Source organism: Phascolarctos cinereus, unplaced genomic scaffold, assembly GCF_003287225.1.
Source record: "Phascolarctos cinereus isolate Bilbo 61053 unplaced genomic scaffold, phaCin_HiC Scaffold_726;HRSCAF=1367, whole genome shotgun sequence".
NCBI classification, from domain to species: domain Eukaryota; kingdom Metazoa; phylum Chordata; class Mammalia; order Diprotodontia; family Phascolarctidae; genus Phascolarctos; species Phascolarctos cinereus.
Genome location: NW_027556098.1, coordinates 110,932,058 through 110,959,181, shown reverse-complemented (window position 1 = coordinate 110,959,181; position 27,124 = coordinate 110,932,058). Strand labels below are relative to the sequence as shown.

General features: G+C 42.2%; 1 protein-coding gene across 1 annotated transcript in view; it reads right to left on the bottom strand.

Moving 5' to 3' along the window:
- The window catches only part of LOC110208069 (phospholipase A1 member A), a 72,056-nt gene extending 45,135 nt beyond the window's left edge, over positions 1–26,921 (bottom strand). The window contains exons 1-5 of the mRNA XM_020985875.2: positions 26,365–26,921; positions 21,119–21,464; positions 17,753–18,113; positions 14,913–15,030; positions 4,190–4,271 (exon numbers count right to left, since the gene is read on the bottom strand). Of these exons, the coding sequence (XP_020841534.2) occupies positions 4,190–4,271; positions 14,913–15,030; positions 17,753–18,113; positions 21,119–21,431 (874 nt within the window). The 5' untranslated portion in view covers positions 21,432–21,464; positions 26,365–26,921. The remainder of the gene's footprint in view (positions 1–4,189; positions 4,272–14,912; positions 15,031–17,752; positions 18,114–21,118; positions 21,465–26,364) is intronic.
- Between the last annotated feature and the right edge of the window lie 203 nt (positions 26,922–27,124).

The following is a 27,124-nucleotide window of genomic DNA, read 5'->3' as shown; positions in this document are numbered from 1 at the left end:
ACTATCTATACTACCGCCCTACCTCATTATCTACATCCTGGGCTCCTCATTAACTCTATTCTAGACTTAAGACATATGTCTACTCCCTACATCTATCTTGTCAAACAAGACATTGATTGGTGGCAGACTGGACAAATCTCAGTTACCCTGAACTCTAGTTAACTTAGTGACATAGCGGGCCTAAAACCACACCTCCACGTGGCCCCCCTTGTGGACTTTTCCTAGGGAACTCTGGGTAAAACGTCTGAGCATTAGGTATAAGAAGTGCATGTTCCTTTAAGAACTGACCACTCCTTAACCACTCCCTAATCCCACCCTGAATCTTCTAGTTAGCATATTTGGCACATGTTTTATTGTATTTTATCCTATATTAACTTTAATTGTACCACTCAAAGATTGCAGGACCCTTAAGAATCCTTGTACACTGAAAAGCGTAATAATAAACTTTTTGCCACCTTGACTTAAAGAATGCTTGAGTCTGTGAATTCATTCCAGACAACTCAATGTGTACTTCAGTCTTTGAGGGGTCACAACCTCTTGACCTGTCATACCACAACATAGGGACAAAATTTTTGATACCCCTTGGCACACACACCCCAAGAATTTTTTTAAAAGGCCCACCTCATTCCCAAAGTGATCATGCTTGGATTCTTTGAGACTTTGTAGTTTCTATTTCCCACGCCTATTTACTGACATGCCCATGCAGCACCCCCATGGTGGGGGTGGAGTGAGGTGGAGCACACCTTGAGGAGGAGCTTGAGTGCTAGGGTGCTACACAAAATATACGAGTCCTCAAATCTGGGGACAGCCCTCATTTCCCATTCTTGGTCGAGAATAGAAATATTAGAAAGAAGGTCTTGATAATACCCATTTTGTTATGCTGAAATCTGATGATGGAAAGTGACAGTCAGTTGGTCAATAAGCATTCATCAAGTACTTGTTATGTGTCAGGCACTGTGCTCAACTCTAGTGATACAAAGAAAGGCAAAACCACAATCCCTGCCCTCTGGGAGCCCATGTTCTAGTGCGGCGAAATGATATGCAAACAACATTCATGCAAGAAATATACAGAGTAGATGGGAGTAAGCTTGGAGGGGAGGCAGCAGCAGAGGTGGGAGGTGGGGAGGGGCCTCTTTCAAAAGGCAGGATTTGAGCTGAGCTTTGAAGGAGGCCAGGGAAGCTGGTATTGAGAATTCAATTCTCCCATTAGCCTGAGTTATATCTGCTTCAGTATTGGAGGCCTCAGCCATGCAGGCTTTAAAAACATGGAGCCAAGGATGGGGCCAGAATAGGATGTTGCAGATCACAGAGAAAAAACAAATATGAACTAAATTCAGGAGGGAGAGACATCTTCAAGGGAGGCTCCGTGGAGGACGTGGAATCTGAGTTGAATTTCTACAGAAGATAAGTATGCAGTCAGAAATTATGAAGGAGTGTACTTCCAGGAACTAAACAGCTTATGCAAATATACACAGCCGAAGGAATGACAATTCACAGGAATTTGTGTAGGGGAATAGGATAAAATGAGGCAGGAAAGCTAAATTGCAGCCAGATTATGAGGGCCTTAAATGCTGGAGTCTGCCTTTTATTTTAGAGTCATAGGTAGCTCCAGAAGAGTTTTTATCAGCAAGTGACCTGGTCAGAAGTACATATGATTTTTTGGCAATTGGATGGAGGATTCATTGGGAAGGCGATTGACATAAACAGTCAGATAGACACATCTGATGGGCAATTGGTGAAGCAGAACTGGAGATCTGATGAACTATTTGGGCTGAATATACAAATCTGGAGAAATCTTAGCAGAAATGAGAATTCAACCCATGTGAGAGGAGATCATTGAGGGAGATGGTATAGAGAAAGTAGTGGTCCTGGAGCATCCTTGGAAGATACCCATGCTTGGGGGATGGGAGATATGATGATCAGTTAAAAAAAAAAAAGATTCATGACTGGCCTTATGGATAGGAAGAAAACCAGGAGAAAATAGCTTTCTTCATGAAGCTGAGGGAGGAGAGAATAACCAGGAGAATAAGATGGCCATCAAGCAAAAACTACAGAGGTCAAGAAGGGTGAGGACTGAGAAAAGAACTAGTTTTTGCAGTGAAAAGATCACTGGTAACTTTTGATAAAGTGGTTTCAGTAGAGTATTAGTGGTTGAGAAGAGATGAGAAGTGAGTGGGTGGTGAGGAAGAAGAGGTAACAAGTGTAGCCAATTCTTTCTTGGAATTTGGCATAGAAAGGTTAGAGAGCCACAAGATGGCAGCTTAAAGGAATGGCAACATAACGTGAAAGGTTGTTTGTTATTAGGAATAAGAAAGTTTTTTAATGAGCAACAAGCATTTATTGTGTCTACTATGAACTAGACAATGGAAATACAAAGACAAAAAAATCAAATAGTCCTTACTACATCAGGGTACACAACAACTGCAAAATAAATGGTAGGTAATTTAAGGGGATGTAGGGTATGAAATGGAGCTGAGCGAATCGAGGAAAGCTTCACATAGAAGGTGGCACTTGAAATGAGCTTTAAAGGAAACAAGAGATTTAAGCAGTAAGGTGAGGAGAGAGGGCATTCCTGGAATAATTTACAGACACTGGAAAGATACAAAGGTAAGAAATAGAAAAAAGGCAAGAAGGGCAAATTGGGAGAACTGTAGAGTACAAAAAGGGAGACTGAGGCATGATAAAGCTGGAAAAGTTTTAGGAAAATCACTTTTGTAGCTATGTCAGAGGTTGCAGAGTGGAGAGACTTGCTCCACAGAGACCAAATAGGACAATTGTTCCAAATCCTGGTGCGGGTCCCCACTTTGCTGCTTACAATCTCTATGACCTTGGATAAGTCACTTAACTCAGGGTTTCAGTCTCCCTATCTATAAAATAGAAATAGTAATATCTGTGCTACTTTCCTGATAGTTTTGTTGTAAAGCTCAAATAAGACAATGAGTATAGAACAATATACATGTATTTGTATATGTATGTATGTAGCTTTCTAACTATATACATATGTATATAGTTACATATAACTACATATAGTTACATTTATATACATAGCTATAGTTAATATTTTATGTGCGTGTGTAGAGACAGAGAGACAGAGAAACACATAGAGAAAAACAGAAAGACAGAAACAGAGAGAGGAGAGAGACAGAGACAGAGAAAAGAAAGAGACAGAGAGGGGAGAGACAGGAGAGAGACAGAAAGATAGAGAGAAAGGAGAGAGATAAGAGAAAGACAGGGGAAAAGAGAGACAGAGAGAGGGGAGAGAGAGAGAGAGAGAGAGACAGTTAGACAGTGTCCAGTGTGTGTTATAGAGACCACAGGTGATAATGGACTGGTAGTGGCAGAATGAATGGAAAGGAAGGGATGACTCTAAGAGAGAAGTTGTCAAATGGTAGGCAGTGTGGTACAATGGAAAGAGCTCTGGATGTGGAATCAGAGGAATTAGGTTAAAACTCTGGCCATGCCACTTATTACATGTGTGATCTTAGGCAAGTCACTTAATTTCCCTGGGCCGCAGTTCCATTATCTGTAAAATAAGGGAGGTGGACTAAATGGGATCTGTAGTCCCTTCCAACTCTAGACCTATGACCCCACCATCCTAAGTAGATTGAATAAAGTTTTATGTCAAGCCAAGAGTTTAGTTTAGACGGCCTCCACAGTCCTTTCCAATGCTAGTCTGTGAATCTGAGTAATACTGACTTTTTAAAAATGAGTCAGAAGCCCTGGGGAAGTTGTTATTTCTAGAATGGGAAAGTGCCATCTTTACTGTCACTCATGTGACTTTTAGACTTAAAAAAAAAAGTCAGGCTGACTGGGGGGAAAAGGCTTTTCAGGGACACCCCAAAGTTAATACACATTAATATAATATTAAGAGCCAAAGTCATTGTTTGACAAAACTTAACAAGAGGTACCTGCTCCCTCTCATCTCTGTTAAAATCTTACCTGGCCTCCCTTCTCTGGAAAGGTGAGGGACCGCGTGTGTAGAATATTGCCTAACTTGTCACATGTGGCTGGCATGTAGCTTTTGCTAAACTATTTTTTCTTCTTTCCTTTTTAATCTTTGTTGGAAAGGATAGAGCTCAGTGGGGTAGAGAGAAGGATGGAATGTGTTTGGAAAGCAATCTGATGTATAAACAAAAGATATCAGTAAGAATAAGATGAAAAACAATGACAACAAACCAAAACACCTTACCTGAACCCTTAGAAAAGAATAACAGCATCATTCCCAGGAAACAGAAGCATCTGCTGAGACTGCTGGCCATGGTGAAGCAGGTCTCCTTGGGCATGGGTATGAAGTGAACTCCTACTCAGTGAAAGAGCCAAATAAGCCAGCCCCTAACAGGCACAGATATTTGTTTCTGCTATCCTAATCATTAACTGGCCTTATGACCCCAAAAAAAGAAAAATGTAGCAATCAACTCAGTCTGTGTTTGTTCAATGGCCAAAGTTTTTGTTTTCTCCCTTTTGGAAATAAATGGGCTGAGTGCTTTCTGTTTTGTTTTGGTTTTTTTACACCAGAGGATATTTAGACATATTCTCCTTCCTCTTTTAATCAAATATTTTCAGGAAACTGTTTCCTGTACCTCTCCCACTTCCCATTACAATGTGTCTATAACAATAGAATTACAACGAAGGTGCCTTTCAACTTGGATTATTGGAAAAATTCTGTAGTAAGTGAAGTCTTGCCTCTAAGACCTTTCCATCCCCCTTCTCTGGAATCATCTAGTCCCAGGGTCCTTAACTTGGAGTTTGTGAACGTGATAATTTTCTTAAAATTATCATTTTGAGAACTGTATTTCAATATAATAGGTTTCTTTTGTAATCCCATGTATTTTATTTTATGCATTTAAAAACATTATTCTGAGAAGGATGGATTATAGACTTCACCAGACTGCCAAAGATGTCCACAACACACAAAAAAAGGTTAAGAACTCCTGGTCTAGTCCAACCCCTTCATTTTATAGAGGAGGAAACTGAGGTTCAGGAAGAGAAAGTCATACAACCCTGGGACTTGCCTAAGGTCATACAGCTAGTTAGTAGCAGAACTGAATTGGGATCCTGATGTTTCCTGGACTCTGCACTGCAACCACTGAATCCTTAGGCAAGGAGATGAACAGCAGACTTATTAAAATACAAAATTGTAAATTGGTGCTACTGAATGGTGTCAATGCCTCGGCAACTCACATATCTTGAATGGGTATCGACATCACGATTGCCTTGTCACACACAGCATGACTCTGGAGGTGGTGATGGAGTGATGGGTTCATTGCAGCTGCTCTAGCCCCTCAATATTCATTGTTTCTGCCACAGTGAATCTGCAATCAGAGCAGGATGATGGCACACAGAGTGGCATTGAAGGGGAGCTAGCCATATGCAGAATGCTGTGGACTGGTTGTGGTCGAAGCTTCTAGACCAGGACATTTCACCATCAATAAGACACGTACATTTGATTTGCTTTCTGAGTGGTTGAGCCATCCACATTCTCTTGGCTAGTCCCCCTGTGACTAACAAATAACTGGGCTAGGGCTGGCTAGGGCTAAAATTTGTATCCACAGAGCCATTTTAAATTTAGTCTTGTTTAATTTCAGTTGGTAAAAAAGACATACTGTTAGGAACGTAAGTGAAATACACTTCATTTCAGCTCAAAATTCAACTGCATAAGTATAGGAGATGTCAAGAACTAGCTTGATAACAGTTTATTTGAAAAAGGTCCTACAGGTCTTAGTAGATTACAAGCTCAGTGAGAACAATAATGTATTATCATCATCATCACTCACATTTATACGGCACTATATAGTTTACAACATTCTTTCCTCACAAGAATTTCATGAGGAGGGGAAGCTAGGTGGGACAGTGGATAGAGCACCAGCCCTGGAGTCAGGAGGACCTGAGTTCAAATCCAGCTTCAGACACATAACACTCACTAGCTGTGTGACTCTGGGCAAGTCACTTGACTCCAGTTGCCTCACCAAAAAAAAAAAAGAATTTCATGAGGCAGGTAATGCAAGAGATAAGGACACTGCTAAAGATACCAGGTACTCTTAGCATTGTTTAAAGGTTAGTGTCCAGAACAAAAGAGGCAATATGGTCATGGAATCATAGATCTAGAAGGAACGTCATAGGCCATCTAATCCAATCCTCCCATTTTACAGATGAGAAAACTGAGGCCAAAAGCAGTTAAGTGATTTGCCCAAGGTCATATACATAGTAAGTAGCATGGCCAGACTTGAATCTAGTACTTCTGATCCAGGGCTCTTTCCATCGCACCACACTGTACCACCTGTCAGCATTCTATCCAGTATACTACAATGTCTCCTGTGCCACATGTGGATTGTTGTGTTTTGTTCTGGACACAAGATTGTAAGAGAGTTGTTGACAAACTACAGCTTACCCAGAGGAGGACACCCAATATAGTGAAGGGTAGGGAGGTCAGAACCTATTAAAGGAACTGGAGATGGTTAGTCCAGAGAAGAGAAGATTTAAGGAGGAGTAGGACAACTGCTTTCAAAGATTTTGCTTCCTATTCCTCACCAGCAATCTTCCCACACTGGAGAAACCTCTGCCCTAGGCCTCGCTGCTTCTTCTGATTGGCGATTCCTTTTCCCAGACAACTATTTAAAGAAGGTTCCTAGCTAAACTTCACCTCATTCACACCTCATTCTCCTGACTTTCGCTTCTCTTCTCCACCCTCCCCCAACTTTGCCCTAATTCTGGCAGCTTCTCCCACTTTTCAGCTTCTTTGATGTGATGTTTTTCCCAGTAGAATGTAAGCTCTTTGAGCATAGAGTCTATCCCACTTGCTTGTATTTGTATCCCTAGCTCTTAGCACAGTGACTGATGTATAATAAGTGCTTAAAAAATGTTCTATTTACCTATCATCTGTCTGTTTTGCCATCTGCCATCTGTCTATCCATCTGTCCATCTATCTATGACCACAAGGGAAAACTAGGAGAAATGGGGGAAATTACAGTGAAGAAGATTTTGTGCAAATATAAGGAAGAACTTTTTAAAGAACAACTATTAGAACCGTTACAAGCCAAGGCTGGGTGGTCATTTGTCAGGAACATTACAGAGAAGCTTCCTGCTTTGGGTGGTAATTTGTTCTGGATGACCTCTAAGGTCCTTCCTAACTCCAAAATTCTACAAGTCTACATTTTGCAAGCAGTGAGCTATGAGGAATTGGGTCTAGAGGATGATAAACAAATTGATTTATGGGGGCAGCTAGGTGGCACAATGGATGGAGCACTGGCCCTGGAGTCAAGAGGACCTGAGTTCAAATCTGATCTCAGACACTTACTAGCTAGCTGTGTGACCCTGGGCAGGTCACTTAACTCCCTTTGCCTCAAAAACAAAACCTGATTTATGAGGACTTGTACTTGCAATTAACCTATTAAGAGACAGCTTAGTAGAGTAGAAAGAACATTAGACTGAGATCTAAAGAAAACTGGGTCTAGTCCTTTTCTTACCACTATATGGTTGTATGACCTTGGGCTAGTCGTTTCATCTCTATGGGCCTCCATAAAATGAGCAGGTGGGACTAGATAATCTCTGAAGTGCCTGCCAAATCTACCATTCCATGATCCTGTGTTTATTCCTTGTGATTCCCTGCTCCTTCAACCCCACTGAGTAGACTTTTAAACAGCTGATTTTTCATGAGCTCTACTTGCGTGGAACTTGGTAGGGGGAGGAGCTCTGTGGGAGAATGGAAAGGGGGAAAACTATTAATTCCCGACTTGCTATCTTTAGAGAAGAAATCCCCCCTACTCTCCCAGATGGTGGCAATTGAAAGTTACCTAAGACACTGGCAGGAACCAACCTACAAACAGGCTGCTTGGGGATTGTCCTGGGCCACATTTTGTTAAGCATTGATATTAATAGGCGCAGGAGCGGTGGGAGGAAAGAACAGAGCCTAGGATCTTCAACTGGCCGTAAAAAGAAGTACATCACAGACAGTACAAGCTGCTCATGGCCTGAGGTCCCCAGGCTCCCAGTCCTTCAAACCAGGTTTATACTGATGGCATTTGAGGCCCTTGGAAAATCTCTAACTCATTGACAACCTATAAAGCACTTTTATTCCACATTTGTTATCTTCCTGCTGCCCTAGGAATTAAAGAGGGCAGAAATTGTCATCCCCGTATTACAGATAAGAAAACCATAGGTCACAGAGATTAAATGCCTTGTTCCAAAACACACAGTGGTGCTAGGCCTTGAGCCCATATATCTTGACTTGAAATACAATGTTTTTTCTACCAAACTTTGTTGCTTCTCCTGTTTAAAAATGCCTTTCCTTTTCCCTCCCAGTAATACCTAAAATTCTACCAAAAGGCTCGTTGTTTTGGTTAACCAAGGTATCTTAATCTTCAGCATGTCGTAGACCCCTTTGATTTTTTTTGTTTGTTTGTTTTGTGCCCAGGGTCACACAGCTAGTGAGTGTCAAGTGTCTGAGGTCTGATTTGAACTCAGGTCCTCCTGACTCCAAGGGCCCTTGCTCTATCCACTGTACCATGTAGCTGCTGCTTCATGGACCCCTTTGGCAGTTTGGTAAAGCCTAGAGATTCCTCCTCAGCATAATGTTTTTAAATGTATAAAATGAAATACATAGGATTAGGAAGGAAACCAATTATTGAAACATACATACATATATGTATGTATAGAGGTACATATATATATATATATATATATATATATATATATATATATATATATATATATATATATATATATATATATATGTACACACACACAATTTATGAACCCCAGGTTAAGAACCTTTGGGTTAAAGCATTGTCCCAAAAATGTTGGGGGGGGGGCGGGGAGGGATAAGAAAGTCTTTCTTTTTAAACCACACCCCATCCCCCTCTCCATGCAAAGTATTTGTGAGATCCTAAGTGACAAAGAAAACAAATTCTAATTAGGGGGAAGGAGATTGAAGTCTAGAGAGGAAAAGGAGAAGCAGAGTTGGGGGTTGGGGAGAAGGAGGATCCTGGCTTACAGAGATGACTGCATAAAGACACCGGTGAAATTTGAGTGGAGAGGAGAAAAAAAATTTCCCAAGACAGATGTGGAAAATAGAGGTGGGCTTTGACTATTTCGTAGTTTTGTGTAAATAAGCTCTACCTCCTCTGCCCAGCCCATTGTAACTGTAATTCCAATGAGATGACACCCCCAAACTCCTAGACACATTTCCAGCATAGCACCCCATTAGAGGTACTTGATGTGGTGGGAGGAGGCTCTCCCCTTCCCCCACTTTAAAGCAGGCACAGATATTCTCTGACTGATTCTTATTGCCATGGTGACCCTTTTAATTGGCTGCTGGGCCAGATCTCCATTGTTATGGGGGGGGGAGGACAATCCTCCCTTCTGAGGCCCCTCTTTACTGCTGGCCTCCAGATATAAGGATGACTCACTGAGCTCCATCTCCTACTAGTCCTGACCTGTGAGTGCAAGGCCTCCTAGGGAAGTCTGTGTCTTCTTTCCTTCGGGCCTTGTGCGATCACCAAAGGCAACTGGTATCTTCCTTCCTTTCTGAACACCCTGGTAGTGAGGTATCAGCTACTGGGTCAGTGGCCACCGAACCATTGGTAGCAGCAGAGGCCTGGGCAGAGCAGCTGGCAAGCATAGAGCAACCCATAAAAAGACTCAATTCAGTGGAAAGGAAAGAGCCCACTTGAGGTTGATTGGGCTCTCTTTGGTGGAAGTGAAATGTCAATAGCTAAGGAGCAATGCCACTGCGAATGTCCCAATGAGGCTTGAAGACTAGACTTTTAAATGACTATAATTATTCTATGATTATCTACTGTTTAATGCTCCCCTTCCTATGTTTTCTGTGTAGGAATAATACTGCCTGTTCTATTCCTGAGTCAAGTATAGAACTGTGGGTACCAATATTTATGTCCTTCCTGCCATCCCCCAGCTTGGGAGGACCCCTTACCCTAGAGCCAAAAATAGAAGTGTTCTTCAGGAATCTGGAAGCTAAGATCTTCTATTGAGAAGGCAGGCAACCCCACAGCAATGAACCGAGGCCAAACTAGAAGGGCAAGTAAAAAAAAGACAAGGATTGTTGAAAGTCACCAACCCCTGTGGCCTTAGCTTATCAGCACCTGGCTAGGCCCTGGGCTAGACCAGAAATGTGATTTAGGCATCCTGGAATATGGACAGAGAGCAGAAACTTGGAGTTTGAACTGAAATTTGAAGAAGGTGAGGTGGAAGGTAAGGTGGGGGAAAAAATGAGAAGTGGAGATGAGAAGTAGAGACATACCAGTCCTGTGACTTACAGTAAGTAATTTAACCTCTCGGAACCTCAGTTTCCCATCTGTGAAATGGAGACAATTCCTGCTTTCCTACTTCAAAGGGGGTAGATCGAATTAAAATAATGTGTGAGTAAATGCTTTATAGCAATCTATAAATCATGCTGTGAATGGTAAGGAGTCCTTAGCCTTCCCTGCTTTTCTAACTTTCTGTAACCAGATGCTAAGTGATATCATCTGATCCCAAGTGTACAAGTGGATGACTCTCCCTCTTCCTGAATACTGGGATATTGGTTACTGGAGTAGTGGCAACAACTAAATATTAGGCACCACATCCCCATTATCTATCTGGAGGGGAGTAAAAGTAGATATGCACATGCTGCCCCACTCCCACTCCCCATAAGGTGGAAACTAAAAGCAAAGGATGCTCATGGCAGGAAATCACAAACCTCGTGTCCCCATCCTCCTGCCCTATTGACAGAATGGCCATATGGTCTAAAACAATATTTGAGACATGTGGCCTGATGAATGCCCCCCCCTTCAGTTGTGAATCTATTTATAAATCATAGATTATATGGTGAGAAACACTGGGAACAGCCATCACCCCCACTATACCACAAATGTCACATTCATACCCATAACATACACTAGCTTATAGACATATATGATGGGACAGGCTAGTGCTCTCCCCTTTCATAACTGATCACAGTGCTTCGCTGGCTTGGATGGCTCTTTTGTGATTCGTGCATCTTTTTATTGCAGTGAGCACTGACCTGATTCATTGGAATTCTGGGATGATGATCACTTATGGGGACAAGAAAAAACACGCTCAAGTTGCCATTGCTGGTTCCAGTGACCACATGGGTGCTTTGGAACCTGTACAAATGTGGTGTTCTGGCACTGAAAGGATTTTGTTTTTTATTATGACGTGGTAATACTCAGTGATCCCTTGATTGTTCCTGTACCTCATGACAGCAGGGGTGGGGGATGGCGGGGGCTGCATTAGATTGTTTCAGGGACTATCTTTCACCTTTTTTGTATCCCTTACACCTAGTGCAAGGACTAGAGAAGAGCCTCTAGGATGTGTGGACCTATGTGCCCAGTGATAACTCACATGCACATAGTCTGGCACAATTAAATGCTTAAGGGTCAGCTAAGTGGCACAGTAGATAGAACACCGGTCTTGGAGTCAAGAAGACCTGAGTTCAAATCCCACCTCAGATACATAACACTTCCTAGCTGTGTGACTCTAGGCAAGTCACTTAACCCCAATTGCCTCACCAAAAATAAATAAATAAAAATAAGTGCTTAATACGTGTTAGTTGACTGAATGACTAGCTGTATCAATTAAAAGAATAAACAGCCTCCAGTTCAGCCTTTTGGCCACAACTCTCCTGTGTAGCAAGGAGGAAGCACTTTGCTTTGTCTGTCTTTGTGGGGGGGAGGGGAGAAATGTGTGGTACTCAATTTGCCTCTGGACCCCTACTACTCTTTTCTGCTTTGTGTTTTCTTTCTGGAATGGGCAAACAAACACCATTCTCAAGATAGACATTTTGTTGAAACTTGGAGGTGACCTTGTGAGTTTAAGAGGCCCGGGGCTCCTGCATCCAATTAAAGGAGAGGTTGATTGCAGTAGCAGCAAGAGTGGGCTGGTGGTAGAGAAACCTTCTGCATCAGAGAAGATGACTACCAACAGGAGCATCAGTCCAAGCTTCACTAATTTATCAGACGTGGACCAGGAATGGTATGAACAGTGCAATGCCAGGAAGAAATGTAAAATGTCGAATGAACAGGAGTATAAATTACATTATGTTTTAATGAGGTTTCAGTGTCATCCTCCCAGCAGATTGTACCTTAACTTAGAAGTTAAGGAATCAATTCCGTTTTGCTCAGTGTGTGAAGGAATAAATTACCTGTCTTATATACTTTATTCATTCTGAACATGGTGTACTTTTTTTTTTTAACTCTCCCTCTTTGGGAAAGCCCTAGATGTGAGCCTTACATGAAAATTAACTCTGGTGGTAGAGGAGTGGGTGGTTCAATGAGCCAATGTATGTGAGAATGGGGAGCTTTCTCTCATTAAAGACCAGGCTCCCCAAGACTGAGCCCAATCAAAATCACAGGCCTGGAGACAGATGAAAGAGTGGGCTTAACACTCTCAGCTCCAGTTCTTCAAGGTTAGATTTGAAGTCAGGTATAGAAGAGGACATGTGGGGGTTTGTGGTCAGTGACGACAACCCACATGCTCATGAACTTCAAAGAAATCAAGACATACTGAAGGGAATTTGAAACATAAATAGAGCTCTCCTTTCCGGCCTCTTTTTGTTCCACAGGACACTAAGGCTTCTTCACAGAAACTTGTAGCTCACAGATGTTCCAGTTTACCCACATTAGTGAGACAGAGGACAAGTAAAGGGAAGTGGCTATGGTCGAGTGGAGCTCATGGGAACAAGGGTAGGTCTAGGTGGGGCTTATGAAGATGCTGCAGGCCAAAATATTTTGTTATGAATGAATGCTCAGAAAAAAGTCATTTTATTCTCTATTCTCTACAACGCACTCGGTGATCACAGACAACTACAATCATGGTTACACACATGCTTTGCTTCAAAATACGTGAAGCAGTATATAATGAACTTGAACACGCACAGTTGAAGTGTTGCCCACAACCAGATTGTACACCGAATGGAGAGGCGTGAAATAACTTGTGACATGGGCCAGGCGGAGCAGAATTACTGACTCAGTTTATTTATCTGAGGGTACCAGGATATATAGAGAAAATCTAGCCTAACTTCAAAGAGTCCTCCCCGTGAGATACTCCCCAGAACATCTGCTGAGGATGTGACAACATGAATTTCCTCATTATCAGGGTTCCTAGATTGGGTTGTATTTTCCAAGGTTTTCCCAGGCGCCTTGGCGCCACCTGCATAGAGGAGTGAATGTGTAAATCTAAGGTTCAAAGAGTGAGAAGGAATGTCTCAGGGACCTCCTAATCAGGAAGGAATTGGAGAGAGCCGTACCACTTAATCATTGAGCCCTTTTGGGTAAAAGCCTGGGCAGAGATCAAACTCTGCCTTGGATTTTAAACTCTTATCAGACTCTTAAGATCAGCCCTCAACATTGAAGAAATTCCTGTCAGCTCACAGGCTGCTAGATTTGAAACTTCATGACAGGGGAATCTGTTTCACTATCCTTTTGTATCTCCTTGAGTGCCTGCTACACATATGCAACTGTGGCTACAGAAGCAAAAGAGCAGTGACATATCTCCTCCAGGAGCAAAACGACTCGCCATTCTTCCTCTTACTTGCACTTGTGAGTCAGGAGTCTTATCAGCATGACATCCCAGGACCAGTTGGGACAGTTTCATTTTTCTTTGGTTTTTTGTCCCTCTTCCCCTCACCACCCCCCTTGAAAGTTTATTCCCTTGAGTAATAAAATAGTGTAGATGTGAACCATATTTGCAAAGGCTTAAATCAGATGTGAGTGTACTCTTTGATCTGGTGCCCTTTCTTTTAAAAGATAGTTCTGATTCTTGTCTTGGTGGACACAACTGGAAAGCTGGAACATGCACCCTGCTGTCAGGAAGCAGACACAAAGCCGCTTGAAACAAAGAAACTTTGATGAACCCTGCCACTGCAAACATTTTAAATGGTGGCCTGAAACCAAGCAACGAGCAATTTTGAAGTACGACACAGGTACACAGATTCCACCATCCTGCACCTGGTGTTGGTATTGTTCGGCAGCCTCACAGGTCATTTAAACAAAATCATGGCCTCACCTGTCCCGCCCCTTGCTCCTCAAGCTTAATATGTCCCTAAGTGAAGAGCTGTGTGAAGTCCTTTGCAATTCAAAATCCTGATTCTGTGTTCATATTTTAGCTCGGCTCGTCCCCCTCCTTTTTCCTTCCCCTCCCCTTTTTCTCTGCTCTTTCATTTGAAGTATGCAGTTGATAAGAAGTGAGTCTTGCAAACAAGGCAAGGGTAAGAACCTACTGCCTCCACCTTCTCTCTTGAAACACTAGATCAGATTTCTTTCAGAGTTCTGCCTATGTCACTCTTGGAGCTCAAAAGAGTAATGACTGTATGGAGCCTGGTAGAGGACTGCATATGGTCCAGGGACTAGGATGGGCAGGAAGCAATCTCCCAAAGGTAATGTAACTTAATGCTTTAAAATCTCTTGACTACTTAATTAAATCTCTTGGCTTTGGAAAAGGTGAGGCACCACTATCAATCAGCCAGTCAGTCAGTCAAACATTTATGAAGTGCTTACTTTGTGAAAGGCATTGTGCTAAGGGCTAGATGAGACAGAAAGGGGGTTATAATCATTCTTACCCTCAACGAAGAGGTATAACCAATTAGGAAAGAACCGCATTTCTCTCTAAAGGGTAATTGCTGAATTTTCCTTTGACTGGAGAACATACAAAGCCCTGGCTGCTTTCTCTAATCTATCTTTATATTCTAATTTTTTATAATTGGAGGGGCTAACCCCTTTAAATCCATGCATGACCCCCCACCAGCAGCCAGCAATGGCGGCTGTGGAGTCACTGTCCCCACCATGGAAAAAAGCCCGGTGAGCAAGTTCCTTCCAAGAGTCTCCTGAGGCAAGGATGGCATCATAAGCAATCATGGGAGCATCATGGCCGCTACTGCCTCCCCAGCCAGAATAACTCACTGACTTGTAGAACTGATCTCTCTCTTTCACACCAAAAGGCTTTGGGAAAATAGGGGGTCTGCCATTTGAAATCCCTCGAAGGTTCAAGTACATTTCCCACTGATCTTTGAAGTAGTCCCTGTAGCCAAGAATAAACAAACAAACAAACAAATAAATGAAAAAATCTGCAGTAAACTCTAAACCACAACTAAGTCAGTAATCCACAGTAAAAAGCCCAAGCGGATGCCTTACTGAGGAAATTTTCATACTGATAGCAAGCAGCCTACAGGAATAAAAATTAAAATTACTGACATTTCTATTGAGGCTTAATTAGGATTGGGAAAGAACTTTCCTCACAATAATCTTATGAGGGAGGTACATAGTACAGGTAGCATTCACCTCATTTTACAGATGTGGAAAATGAGACTTGGGGAGGATCAGTCAATTGTCCATGGTCACAAGCAGTGTCAGAGTTGTGTTTCAAATCCAAGAATCCTGGCTCCAAACAAAATACTCTCTCTATTAGATAGATAGACAGAAAGATAGATAGATAGATAGATAGATAGATAGATAGATAGATAGATAGATAGATAGATAGATAGATAGATATAGATAGATACAGATGATTAGATAGATGACAGACAGATGATAGAAAGAAATGGTTAGATAGACAGAAACGGTAGACAGAAAGATAGATATGGATAGACATACAGACAACAGATATATAGATGACAGAGAAATAGAGGCAGAGATGGATAGATAGGTAGACATGGCAGATAAGGATGGATAGCTAGATAGAGATGGTTAGATAGACAGATGACAGATGATAGATAGAAACATAGATACACAGACAGTGATAGACAGATAACAAATGATGGACAAAGATGGTTAGACAGATAAATGATAGACAGATGATAGGTAAAGATGGATAGACAAATAGATGACAGAAATATAAATGACAGAGTAGACATGATGGATGGATGGATAGATAGATAGATAGATAGATATACAGATAGATAGATAGATGGATGGATAGATAGATAGATAGATAGATAGATAGATAGATAGATAGATAGATAGATAGATAGATAGATAGATGGATAGTGATAATCATTTAAGATCAACTGAGCCCCAATAAGGGCCAAAAACCTGAATTAATCTTTTTCTCTTTGAGTGAACTAAAAACACCCCTTTCTGTATCAGCAAATTCCAGGACCAAATGGAACTGACCAGCATTCTTCCTGTTCGTTATCACTAAGCCCAGGATGTCTGGGACCAGACACTCTCTTGAATGATGGGACTCTTCTTATCTTGGTCTATAATTTCAATTGACACTTTTACATTCTCCTATTTTATTGTATTTACAATCTATTCAATTAAGAAAATTCCTTTCCCATGCTATATGTTAAAAAAAATATGGAGGCTGTATTTTTTTGTAACACAGACATCCTGAGTCTGATCACTCTAAACTGTATAAAACCTCTCTCATTTTGCTTAATCTGGGGGTCAGAATCAATTTCTGGCTTCCATGTCGACATGATTCGCTAGCAAAAAGGGAATAAACTATATAATCATATATCACCTAACCTGTTTGCCTTCTTTAACCAAACTTTCAGGTCGACAACAGATAGATAGATGAAAAGTATAAGAGAAAAAATATTGGCTCTGGAGACAGAGAACATGGGTTTAAATTCCATCTCTGGTGCTTACTATCTGTGTGACTTTGACAAGCCTCTGGACCTCAGTTTCCCAAATAGGTGAAATGAGGGGAGTTGGTCTAGAAGGTCTCATAATGCCTTCCAGCTCTAGATCTATGAGATATGGCTATATCTATAGATATAGATATTTATCCACTCAAAATCAGTTCTCCCTCAGCTACAGGAATTCAATTGAACAAGCATTTATTGAGTGCTTACTGTGTGCCAAGTCCTATAGATACAGATAAAAATGAAACATTCCTTGACCTCAAGGATCTTAAGATGTATTGGGGGGAACAGGGAGGAACATATAGAAATATAAGTACAAATGAAATTGATATAAAGTAGATTACTGTGAAAAGCAGGATGGGAACAGAAACTCAGATCTTCATAGGAGGTATTGGAAGAGGGGGAGCATTACGCAAAGTTTAACCTTTTAAAGGGGAAGACTAGACTCTCACATAACTGTAACCAACATCTTCAGGAGAAACCTGCCCGTGCCTTTCTTATTCTAAGAATGGCAGCGTGGAGTGACCTCTAGAATGCTGAGGAAAAAGGAAGTTATATGGCTGCCTTCCAACTGGCTTCCTACACTGCAAAATTAGCAAGTGAAAAAAAGCCGGCTCTCAAGGATCATTGCCAAGTGTTGCAATGCATCAGCGTCATCAATCATGCGCCATGACATCATGCATCATCATGAATCAAGGGAAGACAGAAAATAGTGAATCTCTGCATTTGCACTAACAAATGCATCATGAAAATCACCACCATGTGTGGAAGCTTCTCATCAGCAAATAGAAGCTGGAAAGCATGATGTTAACTAACATGGGAGGTGGAGAAGGCAGGTGTCTTAGACTGATCATTTGTATGTTCACTTGGACTACCTTGATTATTATAGGCTACAGATTTTGAAGGCATGAACATTTGGGGTGGGATTTGAACCAAGATGTCTCCCTCTAGAGACAACTGTCCAGTAGCTATTAACTGCAAGTAAACCTGAAAATCTGGGAGGGCAGAGAGGGGAGCGGGATAGAGGAGAAGGTAAAGGCACCTACTGAAGGACTTTTCTCTAAGTCACTGGTTGGAAAACAAGTTGTTAAACCCACCATATGACCAAGGGGTTCATTAAACCAATAAATAAGATACGCATGCATATTCACTCACCAGGATTCAAGGTTCTCTTTCACAAAATAGCCAGCTTGGATGACGTACTTTTTGGCTTCTGGTAGCACCTGCATCAATCCCCTTCCCCATTCTTGAGGTGGCTTGCCATTCACTGCGTAAGAGGTAAAGAGAGCAGAGGCAACAGCCCCAAGGTAGCCAGTGGGATGGTGATGGGTCATGCGGCCACTCTCTATGCTTACTTGGATCAGCGTGTCTTGTTGTTCAGGGTGTGGGAACCTTAATCCAATACACATGGCACGCATGGCAGCACCACAGCCCCCCTCATGCTTGTTGAATGGAATCCTCCATCCATTGGGTTCATCTGGCTCCAGCTTCAAAGCATTGGACACACTGGCACCACCTGTAAAGGATTAGGGTGGGAATGTATCAGTACCAGCTGTGGGCTGGTGAAACCCAGCTTGACCAGTTTGGCCCCAGCCCTGAGGGTGCATGTATAGTAAGGCTTAATTAACCTAGGTATATACCATGACACACCCCCACCCAGCCTCTTTTATGGAGGTGGGAAGGGGAGAAAGGGAATAAACATTTATATAGAGTCTATTATATGCTAGGCATTGTGCTAGGTACTTTCCAAATATTACCTCATTTGATTGTCACTACAACCTCGGGAGGTAGGTTTTATTATCATCCCCATTTTACAGTTGAGGAAACTGAGGTGGATAGTAGTTAAGTGACTTGCCCAGGGTCACATAGCTAGTAAGTGTATGAGGCTGGATTTGAACTCAGGTTTCCTGACTCTGGGCCCAGCACTCTACCATCATACCACCAGCTCCCTCTTCATAGTTAGAATTAAGTTTCTCGGGTCTCTACTCATCATTTCTCATTCCTTACTAGACAATTCAGAGAATATCCTTGTTTCAGTGGTCTTTACTACCTCATTTTTCCAACCCACTTGTGATGGGGAAGCCTCCTATTACTGTCACACCAAGTCTTTGTTTAAAAGGTCTCTATACATTTGAGCCCTGTGTGGGCCTTGGATCAGAGTGAGTATCCTTCAGCATGTCCGAGCCATCAGCTATCTGCTACCTGTGTAACTATTGACGGTGGGGGCTGCTCTTCCCCACTGGCATCTGTCTTCCTTCCATAATTACTATCCCCATGTGTCAATATCATGCTTCAAGAATAGATGCCATAAGGTGGCACAGTCGACAGCACACTGGCCCTCGAGTCAGGAGGAGCTGAGATCAAATCCAGCCTCAGACACTTATTAGCTATGTGACCTTGGGCAAGTCACTTTACCCCAACTGCCTAAAAAACAAACAAACAATAGTGTTCTTCTCTTTTACATTGCATTACCTATAAGATTTGGGGTGAAAATAGCCTTCAAAGATGAAGTTATGAGGAAGAAGAAAGAGGAAGATGGATGCTCATGAAGCATCTTCAAGGAAAAGGCAAAGCGCACAAAAGAGTTTAAAGTCACCCAACCCAACTTATCAAGCAACATCATTAGCCAGCAGATGAATCCATTTCCTAACAAGAGTTTTAACAACTGAAGTTTCTAGGTATTACAGAAAGACATCTAAATCTAGAAAGAAGAGCAGCAGCCATCAGAAAAACTGGACTCTAGTCCCAGGGAGGCAGCATGGATTAGTGGATGGGGAGCACTGGACTTGAGGTCAGAAAGATGAGATCAGATCTCACCTATGACACTTATTGCATGATGCTGGGAAAGTCATTTACCTTCTCTATGATTCAGCCTCCCTATCTGTAAAATGAAGAAGTTGAACTTGATGGCGGCTAGATGCTGCAGTAGATAAAATGCTGGGTCTGAAGTTAGAAAGTTGTTGTTCAGTTGTTTTAGTTCAGTTGATGCTTTGTGACCCTGTTGAGGGCCAATCTTAAGAGTCTGATAAGGGTTTAAGATCCAAGGCAGAGTTGACCTCTGCTCAGGCTTTTACCCAAAAGGGCTCATGGATTAAGTGGTATGGCTCCCCAATTCCTTCCTAATAAAGAGGTCTCTGAGACATCCCTTCTCTCTCTTTGAACCTTAGGTTTACACATTTACTCCTCTATGCAGGTGGTGCCAAGGCGCCTGGGAAAACCTTGGAATCTACAGCCCAATCTAGGAGCCCTGATGAGGAGGAAATTCATGATTGTCCCATCCTCAGCAGATGTTCTGGGGAGTATCTCACGGGGAGGACTCTTTGAAGTTAGGCTAGATCTTCCCTATATATTCTTTGCCCTCAGATGAATAAACTGAGTCAGTAATTCTACTCCGCCTGGCCCATGTCATAAGTTATTTCACGCCTCTCCATTCGGTGTACAATCTGGTTGCGGGCAACATGACCCCATTTGGGCTTTTCTTGGCAAAGATACTGGTATGGTTTGCCATTTCCTTCTCTAGCTCTTTTTACAGATGAGGAAACTGAGGCAAACAAAGTTAAGTAACTTGCCCAGGTCACACAGCTAGTAAGTGTCTGAGGCAGTATTTAAACTCATGAAGATGAATCTTCCTGATTACAATCCTAGTGTACCACCCAGCTGTGAGACAGTATAAAAAGATGAAGAGGTTTAGGCAAAGTGCCATGAGATTTGGTAAGGAGAAAGCTTGCTTTCACTTGTGGAGGTTGAGGGAAGGTTTTGTAGAAGAAGTGGCACCTGAGGTGAAGAAAAGGAGGGTCTTCAACAAATGGAGAAAAGGGTGGGGTGTGTGTATGTGTGTGTGTGTGGGGGGGGGAGGAATCCATTCCAAGCATAAGGAATGGCATGACTAAAGGCTCAGATGACAAGTGGCATACAGAGAATGAGACAGAGAGAGGCAACAACTGTAAGAGAAGGAGAGTCTGATGAGACAAAGCTGGAGAAGTAAATCAAAGTCAGATGGTGGAGGGCCATAAGTGCAAGGATGGAGAACCTGTCCTTTGTTTGTTGGGCAGTAGAGAGCAGCTGAAGACTTCTGTAAAAAGGAAGGACAGGATCAGAGTGGAAGGAGATTTGGGTAATGGTTTGTAGGTCACATCAGAGAGGGAAGAGGCTGGATGCAAGAAGATGAGTTAGGAGACTATTATAAAAGTTGGTAAAAGAAGAAGTGAGGGCCTGAAGTATTATGGATGCAGTGGGAATAGAAAGGAAGGGATCAATCTTAAATTCAGAATTAAATGGGACCTTAGGGGCGATCAAGTCTATTCTCTCATTTTACAGAAGACGAAACTGAGACACAGAGTGATGAAATAATTTGCCCAGAGTCACACAGCTACTAAATATCTGAAGTGGAATTTGACTCGGGAGTCGGGTCTGGTAATGATTGAAGACCCAGAAGAATTCTCTGAATTTCAATCTAATTCAGCCAACATTTCTCTTCCACCTAATCACACCTGACTTTCCCATCTCTAAGATGACGATTACCTGGAGCTCGGCCAACCATGTCGCTCATGCATGCTTTATAGTGTCTTGCTATAAGGGAATACACCTGGGTCAGGTTCTCTTCTTTCCCAGCAGCTATGAGGGCTTCTGCTGTTGCCAGGTGCATTACTGTGTCATCACTGACTCTCCAGCCTTCAATATCGATGGCATCCAAACCTCCACGCTCGGCAAGCTGCTTGTGGATCTTCTCACCATCCAATAGGAACTCCCATTTCCCATTGAAATATCCGAGGGAGTCACCTACCGCACTTAGTACCATGGCAGCTACATATCCCTCTAGTAGTCCTGTGGACATGGTGGCTCCCAAAAGGACCTTCGTTGGGAAGATCTGAATGACATACAAAGGAAAAGAACATACCATCTGTGAATGCCCAGTTTAATTCTGTAAGAGGCCTGATGAAGTCAAATAACATTCTTCTTTCAGTTTGGCCCACTCCGACCTTTGGCATGTCCTAAGCACTGTACCTATAAATAGTGTACACTCAGAATTACTGTACTCCTCAGCTCTCATAGAGCATTTTGCTTTGTACCTCCCTAATGCACTTAGGCTTCATATGTAGTATTGTATGTTACAGCTATCAGTATTGTTTCATCTGTAAGTTTCTTGAGGGCAGGACCTGTTTCTTATCCTAACCTTTTATTTTCCTCAGTCTCCAACACAGTATTCTGCATACAGGGGTGCAGAATGCTTGTTTATCTAAGACTATGTTCGTCCTTGGTTACTAGAGCTATTTAAATAACCACACTGATTGTTCCAAATCCTCTTCACTCCTCAAGACTCTGATAACACATATTCCCCTCACCCTCTTAGCAGAAGACCTTTCCTCATACTTGATAAAAAAAAAATGAAGCCATTCCCGACAGTTCCCTTCATTCCAGTGTCTGAGGAAAAGGCAACCTTTCTCTTTGCCAAGACTACCTCCCCTACATATACCTTTTCATCCTACCCTCTTCTGTCTTTCTCTGGGGCAGATGGGGCTGCAGTGGACAGAGTGCCAGGCCTGGAGTCAAAAAGACCCATCTTCCTGGGTTCAAATCTGGACTCAGACACTTACTAGTTGTATGACCCTGAGGAAGTCACTTAATCCTGTTTGCCTCCGTTTCCTCATCTGTAAAATGAGCTGGAGAAGGAAATGGTAAACCCCTGCAGGATCTTGCCAAGAAGACCTCAAGTGGGGTCACAAAGAGTTACACACAACTGAAGCAACTGAACTACAGCAATCCCCCAAGGCTCTGTCCTGGTCCCACTTCTTTTTTCTTTATATACTAACTCACTTGGTGATCTCATCAGCTCCTGTGGGTTTAGTTTTCATTTCTAATGTAGACGATTTTCATACACACACACACACACACACACACACACACACACACACACTCATGTCTAGAATGCCCCCCCTCCTTTGCTCTGCTTATAGCCCTCCACAGCTTCCTTTAAATCCCAACTAAAATTGCATCTTTTATAAGCAGCCTTCCCCAACCTCTTTTAATTTTCATGCCTTCCCTCTGTTAATTATTTTTTATTTACCCTGCATATACCCTGCTTTGAGTATATTTGCTTGCATGTTTTCTCCCCCATTAGATTGCAAACTTCTTAAGGGCAGGGACTGTCTTTTGCCTCTTTTTGTATCCCCAGTGCTTAACACAGTGCCTGGTATACAGTAGACACTAAATAAATTTTTATTTATATATGTATATATGCACACGTATATGTGTATGTGTCTGTATCTATATATGTTTGAGTGTACATGCGTGTGCATATCTCACCCTAGTCTCTCTCCTGAGTTCCAGTCTCATATTACCAACTGCCTATTAGACATTTTAAACTAGATGTCCAAAAACGTCTCAAATTCAATATGTCCAGAACAGAACTTATCTTTCCCTCTAAACCTACTCAGCTTCTGAATTACCCTGTTACTGTTGACGACACTACCATCCTTCCAGTCACCAGCTTCATGCCCTCAGTATCATCCTGGACTCCTTACTCTCTCTCAATCTTTCATATTCTATCAATTGCCAAATCATATAATTTCTTTCTCCACAACATCTCTGGCATACTTCCCTTTCTCTCCACTCATACAACCATCAGCTTAGTTCAATTCAATAAACATTTATTAAGCACCTACTATGTGCCAGGCATTGTACTCACTGAATTTAATCCCTCATTCCTCCTCACATAAACTATTACAATGACAGCCTTAATCTCTGTTTTTGCACTGGCTCTCTCCCAGGACTGGAAGACTCTCCTTCCTCATCTCTGTATCTTAGAATCCTGCACTCCTTCAGGTCTTAACCCACAAGCCACTTCTGTAGGAGGCCCTTCCCAGTCCTCAAAATAGGTGGTGCCTCCACTTCTGATTTTACCTCACAGCAACTCTGTGTTGCTTTTTATATTCCTTTTTATGTCCATGTTATCTACCCTATTAATAATAATAGCTAGCATTTGTATAGCACTAGCTATGTTCCAGATACCGTGCTAATTACTTTACAACTATTATCCCATTTGGTCCTCACTACAACACTGGGAGGGAGGTGATATTATTACTCTCATTGTACAATCGAGGAACCTGAGGCAAATAGAACTTAAGTGACTTGTCCATGGACACATATGCAGTAAATGTCTGAGACTGGATTTGAACTCAGGACTTCCTGACTCCAGAGCTAATGCTATACCCACTATGCCACTTGGCTGCCTAATTCATATTAGAATGTGTACTCCATTGCTTCAACTCCTGATACATGTGATGGACTCAAATTGCAGGTTAAGACATTTTTTTGGACATAGGCAAGGCAGGAATTTGTTTTACTGGAATTTATAGGCATTGTGTTTTTATTACAGGGTTTTTTGTTTCATTTTGGTTTTTTATTTTTTGTCTTTTTGTTTTTGCCAGTGGAGGGAGGGAGGGAAGGGAGGGAGGGAGAGAGAGAGAGAGAGAGAGAGAGAGAGAGAGAGAGAGAGAGAGAGAGAGAATAGATTTTTGTTCATTAAAAAAATTAAATTAAAAAAAAGAATATAAACTCCTTGAGGGCAGGGACTGTTTTTGTTCTTCTTTGTACCTCTGGCACTTAGCAAAATGTCTGGCACTTAAATACATGCTTGTTGATTGATTGGATTTGGACCTAAACTCAAATCCTGGTTCTCCCATTCACCCCTCCATGTGACCTTGGACAAGTCACAATCTCTCTGGTTCTCATTGGATTCAATGACCCCTAAAATCCCTTCTAGCTTCTAATCTATAATCTTCTGACTGTAGAACTAGTGGTCTATCTACTTTAAATACTCTGACTTTTCTTGGTGAACAAATCCCTTCAGTGACTGTGTGGGTTTCTACTTTCTCAGGGCTTTCCTTTGGGAATTTTCAGAACCATTACCTCACCTTTCCCAGTATGGTTTTTCTTTCACAATCATTGGTCATTTTACCATTAACATCATCAAATATTTAAGATGACCTTTGTCATACTTGTAACAATCACAAAAATAATAATTGACATTCGAAAAGCTGGACCTGAAGTCAGGAAAGCCCAAGTTCAAATCTGGCCTTAGACACTTCCTAGCTATGTGACCCTGGGCAAGTCACTTAACCCTGTTTGCCTCAGTTTACTCATCTGTAAAATGAGCTAGAGAAGGAAACAGCAAATCACTCCAATATCTCTGTCAAGAAAACCCCACATGGGGTCACGAAGAGTTGGGCACAACTAAAACGACTAAAGCTATGTTCAGTCAAACTGCAAAGGTTGCAAAGAGCAAATTTACTATTTATTATTAAAATTATCTTATTTTTAACCTGATGAGAAATGTCCTACATGTTTTATACTCATCTTACAAATGCACAAATTGAGACTTAGAGAAAAGAAGTGACTTTGCCCCTGCATGATCACATGGTTAGTGACAGAGACAGGATATAAACCCAAGCCTTCCTGACACCATCTCCAGGGCTTTAGCCTCCATGCTATGGTGCTAATATTTACAAATCACTTCAATATGACAAAGTACTTTAAATACATTCCTCCTTTGATCTTTACAATGAGGTCACATGATCACAGAGTTGGCACTAGAAGGATCCTGAGGAGTCATCTAGTCCCACCCATTCAGCAAGATGGTACAATGGCTAGAGTCAAAAAGTCCTGAGTTCAGATCCAGCCCCAGACACTTGAGACACTTACTAGGAGTGTGACCCTGGTCAAGTCACTTACCCCAAATGGGGATAATAATAGCACCTAGGTGGGTGGGATGGGTTGAAGGCAAAAGGAAAAGGGTACAGCAGAGAATGAGATGGATAGAATAGTGTCATGGAAGCAACAAACATGAGCTTGGACAGACTTCTGAAAATAGTGGAGGATAGAAGGGCCTGGCATGGTCCTTGGGGTCATAAAGAGTCAGACAGGACTGAACAATTGAACAACACTTCATAGGGTTGCTTATGAGGACCAAAGGAGATAATATTTGTAAAATGCTTTGCAAACTTTAAAGTGCTATATAAATGTTAGCTATCATTATTATTATTATTCAGGTCATAGAATCCAATTCACTCATTTTTACAGATGAAGCAACTGAGGCCCAGAAAGCTTAAGTGACTTGTCCAATGTCATTTAAGCAACATGTGGTGAGCCAGCATTTGAACCCAGGTCCTCAGACTCAGCTCTCTCTTCCTCCTTAAGTAAATAAGGGAGCTGTGTTCCCCATTTTACAGATAAGAAAGCTGAGTTTCAAAGATATTAAGTAACTTGCTAGGGATCACACAGCTAGTCACTAGCCTCAGAATTGGAATTTGAACTCAAACGTCTCGGGACCCACCAGCGCAGCAATTTCTTGCTGCCTTTCTAACCCGAAGCCAGAATAAATTCCCCATGGGTACAGCATGATTTTGAAATAGGCTAGCTGAGCGAGGACCCCTTCACTTTCACAGCTACAGAATCACATGCTCTAAAATAAGGCCCAGACAGTGGTTTCCTGACAATCCTGGGCTTTGTGGGTGAAGAAACAAAACTGCGAGGCTGAGAGCTAGGGCTTTAGACAGCAAGCTGCGGTTTCGGAACGATCTTTGACCAGGCTCCTTCTACAAACACAACGAAACAGAAACCACTCAGCCTTGTGATCGGGGACCCAGCACCCACCCAGCTAGCTAGCTGCTAGCTGTAGGGAACCCTGGGGAAATCCACGCGTGTTCGTGCCCTGTTTCTATGCCAAGCAGCCCGTGGAGAGACAAATTCCCCTCCCCCTTCCCCAGTACCTTCAGTTCGCAAGCTGGGCGTGGAGTTCAGAAAGAGAAAGCGCTTTTGGCCTTGGCGGGGGATCGGGCTCAGCTTAGAGTAGCCAATCGTGGCGAAGTTCAAAGAGTCTGCGGGTCGGAGGCGGACGAGGCTCTGCCCAGAGCTGTCTCCCGGCCTTGCTCGCCCATGCGAGAGCTCCGTAGAGCGCAAGCTTCATTCCCGGGATGGCCGCGCCCTGGAGCAGGGCGGGCCAGCAGAGTCCTGGAGAACTTGTCACTTTCTGAATCTTCTCACAACAGTTGGGAACAAACTTTATCCTTCCCCTTGCTCCTCGAGGAGTGTGTAAAAGGTGGTCCGAGGACCAGAGAATGTTAAAAGTGGAATCTCATTTTACGAATGAGAAAACTGAGGCCCGGGGACTTCACACAGAAGTCAGGCAGAACTGAGATAAGAGGGAGGAGCTCTTGAGGGGCTTATGATGGCTTGGAAAACATACCCGGAGTCAGGAAGTTTTGTTTGGCTTTCTGAAGCAATCGTATGGAGCCTTTGATATATCCGAGTTTAATGCAGCTCGCATTTCCTTTTTGTTATAAAAAAAAAAAGAAAAAAGAAAAGAAAAAAAGGTCTTTTTTTCTTCTATTTGGTGGTTTTTGGTTCTTACAGTCAATTCACTTCACAAAGCCTCCTTCCCGTTCCCTACTCAAAAGCCATTTCTTGTAACAATGGGATGTGTTTTCTTTTCATTTAGTATTTTTCCCTGTTCTTTTTAAATTTTATTTG